At 37.3% G+C, this 6,188-nt stretch overlaps 1 protein-coding gene across 3 annotated transcripts in view; it reads right to left on the bottom strand.

Annotated features, from left to right (window-relative positions):
• kif21b (kinesin family member 21B) overlaps positions 1-6,188 on the bottom strand; it is a 65,551-nt gene that overhangs the window by 7,154 nt on the left and 52,209 nt on the right. For all 3 annotated transcript variants that reach the window (XM_035662337.1, XM_035662339.1, XM_035662338.1), the window contains exon 32: positions 1,307-1,506. In XM_035662337.1, the coding sequence (XP_035518230.1) occupies positions 1,307-1,506 (200 nt within the window). The remainder of the gene's footprint in view (positions 1-1,306; positions 1,507-6,188) is intronic.

Below are 6,188 nucleotides of genomic sequence, written 5' to 3'. Positions count from 1 at the left end.
GAGGAGGAGGAGGAGGAAGGTGAGGGTTAAGAACAGGAGGAGAGGAGGAGAGGAGGAGAGGAGGAGTGGGAAGGCACAGTTTAAGAGACCGAATATTTGTCCAGAGAAAAGACGACAGAAAACAGGAAAACAGCCGGCGATGATGAAAATTTAAGAAGTGATGAAACAAGAAGGTGAGAAGTGGTGAAAACAGAAAAAAGAGGGAGTAGAGTTCAGTGAAAGCCCACCAGATAAATGAGAAGTGAAAATGAACACTCAGACTGTAGCATGTCCCACTCAGACACACACAAACAAGCATTATCCCTGTGAGCTTAGAAAAACAGGATGTAGGTATGACCCTCTCTGAGCCACACAAGGCTGACAGACACCTGCAGATTATTGTTAGAGATGAAGCATTAATCATGATCCTGTATTTCCCTCCGAAAAAACTAACATATTTGGTAACGGCCAGACATTTCTCTCTCTTTCTCTCTGTACCAGTTTGAAAAACTAATATATAAACATGTTCTCTGGTTCTCAACCTCTAAGCACTCTTCAGATAAAGCTGGATTCATTCCATACTTTTGTTTTTGTCAAATTACAAGAAAAGACAAAAAGTAACAAAGTGTTGACAGCTCACCTCTCAATACTTTCTCATTTTCTTCCCTACCCTGTCTATGGCACTCAGCTCAGAGCCTATTTGTTTCTACTGAATATTTAAATCTTTAAAAATGGTCATAAAATGTATAGGGTAATTTCCTAAAACAGCTGGTCACTGAAGTTTTAACCAAACACTACCCAACAGAAGTTGCCCTAATTAATATTAATAACAGCAGACTTGTATTTGGGATTGATGAATAAATTAGAGTGTCCATGTTTATGATAATGAAGGAACATGTCAGCCGGTGCAACATGATCATCACCAGTGTATTTTTGACAAATATGGTATATCAGGCAGGCAATACATGTTTACACGTTAAGTTCATGTTGAATTGTTGAATTGACAGAAAGAAATGTAGAATATCAGCCTACTTGTTCTTTAATGCTTATGTTTAAGCTAATGGGACTCTAATCTACAAACGCTTTTATAACAGTAATTTGCTGTGAATCAATTATAATAAATAAATGGCATTAATTACAACATAAAAGGTCTTTCTTTAACTCTCAAAAGATGTAATAATCTTCTAATGAAATTAGTTTTTTTGCTCATTAATTCTTCACTACATCAACAGAATGCTGGTCAGATAGAGAACAAATAACAAATGAATGCCGTTTGATGGATTTTACAACACAACAATGTGAAAAATGTATACAATTTTTTTTTTACCTGGACGCAGTGAAGATCTGTCTTGAGTTGGTACATATGGCGTTAATGGGGCTGTCATGACCTCTGACCTCTCCTATGGGGGTGAAGTTGTCTACGTTCCACACCTTCAGCATGCCGCCCCGACAGGCGCTCAGCAGCATGGGTCGACCCGGGACATACGCCAGAGCACACACCCAGTCCTTATGGGCGTTGGGGATTTGCTGTGGAGCCAATGCAGAGAGACATTAAGTCAGAGGGACACACAGAGAGAGAGAGGTATTACATGTTTTTACATAAAAAAATATTCCAGTCATCTTACAACAGTAACAGGAATGTGAATCATCTGGTGGTCACATTCTTAAAATAGCAGTGGAAAACATAAATGTTCAGTGATTCATTTTTAATGGATATAAATTATCCTCAGTGAAGTATATTTCTTGAATGGAAAATGCATATTGTTGCTAGGCAACATACATGTACAAGTGTGGCTTGAGACACACTAACACTGTATTTAGATAGAGAATACCATATTTATTCTGAGCTCGTTTGTCTCTGTGTGTTCGGTATTTTAGAATAGCTTCAAACATGATTCATAAGCTGACAATAGATTCATCGATCTCATGTTTACAAAGATAAAAACACTGATATGAGACACGATTTCATAAAGGAACAATAGAGAAACAGGAAACAAAGTATAACATTTATTGGGAATCATAAAGTTAGCAGGAAGTGTTTCAATTGTCTTCATTTCAAATGTCAGAGCAGGTATTTGGCAATATGTGAGGGCTAATTAATGAGTAATTTCATCCCTTTGGGCATATCTAATCTCTATATGACCTTTAAGAGTTTGCATACAAATAAATGTTATGTAACCGCTTATTTTATTTCACCATATAAAAATTAAAAAAAGATTTAAAAACAATTTTCTGCTATTTTTGTATTGGATGAATTGTTCCCGCAGCTCACATGTAACTCACTTCAGCTCCAAACGTCTGACAAGCAGCTTCTAAATGTTTTGTGCGTTTTGTTCGTGCGTTTTCAAATTATTTTATGAATTAAAGAGAAAATGAGGAACAGAGTGAATCATGTCTGTGGTGACTTCAGAGGTGAGATGTTAAACAGAATCAGTCCAAACACTGTCAGTGCCTTAAAATACAGAACTAAAGTACAAAAAGCAATTTGAATCAGGCATTTCCAAACTTTTATCACACTTTGGGTTTTGCTGTTTGTTTGTTTTTTTTAAATTCTGTTTATCTCAACCACACAACCTACAGTGGAATTCACGCAAAGGAGGACGACTTTTATTGCATTCATCTACTTTTTCCTGTTGTGTTTTATTTGCATCTGTCATTAGTTGTTATTTTCATGTTGCATTGAGTTATTTAGTTTTCAAACAAAATAACACTGCATATAAAGTTCATACTTTTGTTTGCAGATATCTTTCTGTATTTTTTTTCCCCACACAGTAGTTTGCAGCTAGTCTGCTCTTTTCTATCGTTTTTATAGTCCATAAACTGTCTATAAAATCTATATGTAATCCTCCTGTAAGGTCTATTGTAGGCCTACTCCTTATGATCTAAACCAGTACCCACAAGCTTCAATAAAAGCATTGTTTTTCCTCTTTAGCTCTCTAAACAAAAAAGAAATCAGTATTATTTTACTGAAGGCAAATTTACCTTGAGAGCTTCAAGTTGTTTTCTCTTAAGTGATTCTTACTGAACAATAGTCTGAGCCGAGAGTGATTTCAATATTGTGAGTGACATTATCCAAATGGCTATAATTTGCTATGTACCACATAATCTAGTGTGGAAATCACACTGTTTTGTATAAACAATGGTGTGTATTTAAGAAGAAAAAACGTATAACTCAGGAGATCTTGAGAATCTCACAACAGAAGATAAAAAGACGACATTCTCCTGCTTTTACCAGTCATGTAGAAACAAAACTGTTTGGTTAAAATGCAACAGTGTAGACACCAGGTAGAACAAACCTCCTGCATCAGCATCCTAAGTAGGATACATTTATTGTTATATACTATAAATTGTCTCGCTCAGTACATACCTTGGTTCAAGTTTTCTTAACAAACAAATGTAAGCTATCCAAATAAAAATATGTTATGTGTTCACATTAAAAAAAAAATCTGGCAATACATTGGTTATTAGCCTCAAAACTCCAGTATGGCTCTGGCTCTATTCTTATCATCACTAGATGCTGTTTTGAGTGAGGATTTCACAGATACTGGATCTGGCACATCTGGCACATCAGTGACAACACTATACCATATTCGATGTTCATTAATGTATGTGCAGATTATTAATTTATGTGTACAACTATATTATGCCGATTACCTTTTTTAGCTCCTATAATTTAAAACTTTTCTGCATTTCCTTCTTGTTCAAAGACCTGGCACAAATCAGCTTTTCTTTTAATGTACTCTACACAGCATGATGCTCTCAGTGTTCTCATGATTGTCTTCCAGTTCAGAAATGCTCCATTTCATTACAAACATGAGCTCATCAGTGTCCTCCCTTAAGTGCAATGGGCCTGCCCGGGCAGATCACTACATACTATACATCATTCAATATGTAATACTTTTGCTCAAGCTTTACAAGGGCTTTACAGGAAAAACAAATGACATATGGGGTTGCTTGATAAGTAGAGACAATTTCTGAGAATAACCAACAACATTGATATACCAACATTGATATACATACACATATATAACCATTTCAGTATAATCTATTTGGAGCTCCCTCCATGCTGACAACTTGACAACTCCTTAATTCCCAGGGTCATTTATAGTTGGGATATACAGGCCAGAAAAGGTTGAAAAATAATTTCTTCATACAAATCCTTGGGAAAGGCAATCAAAAGAGAGACCCCCCAATTCATGATAGTTAGGAGTGCCATAAGAGGTGTGGATGGGGAAGAGCTATTACAAAAAGAGAAAGTTGTCACATACATTACATCTACCTCGCTATCTGTAACAACTTTACACCAGTGGGTAAAAATGTGTTAATGCTTTCTAACACCTCACAGAGAGCAACACCACACTGTGGCTACAGTTACATAAGCATGCCGTCAAAACCAGTGAAAAGCAAAAATGTGAAATTGTTTTTGGGAGGACTATTAAGATGTTTATCAAGCAACTGGGAATCGCTAAACTACAGTGTTGAGTAATTACAAACAAATTGCTTCACATGCTCTCCCTAGAAACACACTATGGCGTATGCATTTTAACAGAGGGGTCAGAGCAGAACAGCTTGCAGCAACAATCCTGGAGGAGTTTCAGAGTCTTCTGTAATATATTCTATTATACCCCAAGCCACAATTTGATCCTATTACATAATTAGACAGAGACTACTGAGTTAGAGAGGCTGTAAAATGGATTGTGTTGGCTGCTTCACAAATGAGGTTAAGGTCATATGCCGCAGACCACAGCACTGACTGAGTTGATTTAATTCAGCCCTCGAATGGAAATAATAATGTCTTATGTTCTTGTTTTCTCTGTTCGGATAAACAAAGGCTAAATAGAACTTATGCAAACAACTTGAGAAAGTGCTGCTTAATATGCATATTACTGTGTGTGCAAATGAGTTGGCCACATCCACCCACAAGGTGCATTATTATGCATTATTAACATATGCAGGCAACAGTGGATGCTCAACAGACACCACACAAGTCAACACGCACACACACTGACTTTCCTCTCTGGTACCTGTGGCTGTGATGCGTGTTGGCTCTAACACCCTGATGTTGACACAGAACTTTCCTGCCACATTACACCTGACGACTCTTTGTTGACTTTCTCCACAGAGCTCTGGGTAAAGGAAGACATGAAGAGAGCTGTCCACCAACTGAACGCTCAACTGGCAGCACAGTTTTACCCTGTCACGGCTGAGCCAGTGGCAGATAACGAATAAAATACAGTCTCTACCAGTACTGTATGGGCACAGAAGGTGTGTGTGTGTGTGTGTGTGTGTTTTGTCATGTTTTTTTGTCATGACGTGTGACTGTATAAAGCTGCACTACAGACCTGGTCCTGATGGGCAAATTAGGCAAAATTAAAAAAATAAATAAATATTAGTTCAGTGCGCTGGTTCAAACATTGTTTATACTTAAATAATCTTTATCTTCTATCAAATGTCTACAATTGGGCCACAACTAATGGTTTTTATTTTCAATTATTAAGTCCTTCAATTAATTATTTAAGTAGTAAAAGAAAAGCCTACCACAGAGGATAAATCCTACAGATTTTGGTAATTCCCTGAGCTTTCTTTCATGAGGATGATATTTGTGGTTTTGAGTGAAACTTTCTACTCGGTAGAATTGGCATGTTAACATTGCCATTGTGAGCATGTTAGCATTTAGTACGAGTACCACTATCAAGATCACTATTCCACACTAGAAGCAATGAAGCTGTTCTGTAAATGTGGCATCGTCACTGACTGGAATCATTTTCCAACAGCTTTTATACTCTGTTGGCGCTCTTTCTGCCCTACATACATCATTTTGGAAGAATGGGTTTGCTCACAAGATGATACGGGTCAAGAGATCATGAATTAATAGCCCCAGAGTACGATGGATGGTATGTTCCTATCTGCAGGCTCAAGGCACATAACGTCAGGAGCAGCACAGACGCACAGTCAAGGTTTTAAACTTTGATGTATGAACTCTACATTCACATGAATATAAAATCATTCTGCTTTCTGCTTAACTCAACCCCTCTGGCGTTAAATACAACACATGCAGGCTTCATTTTAAATAAACCTTAGGGAGTGTCAGTATATCTTCAGCATGGTAAAAGGGACCTGTTTTAGGCTTCAAGAAATCCATAACACAAATCTTAACAAAAACCCACACTGTACATGCAGGTGCACGCGGTCACACACACACACACACA

This window comes from Morone saxatilis, unplaced genomic scaffold, assembly GCF_004916995.1.
Source record: "Morone saxatilis isolate NCDOM2014 unplaced genomic scaffold, NCSU_SB_2.0 Contig18, whole genome shotgun sequence".
Taxonomy (NCBI): domain Eukaryota; kingdom Metazoa; phylum Chordata; class Actinopteri; family Moronidae; genus Morone; species Morone saxatilis.
Note: the sequence above shows the minus strand (reverse complement) of the source record. Positions and strands in the feature narration are given on the sequence as shown.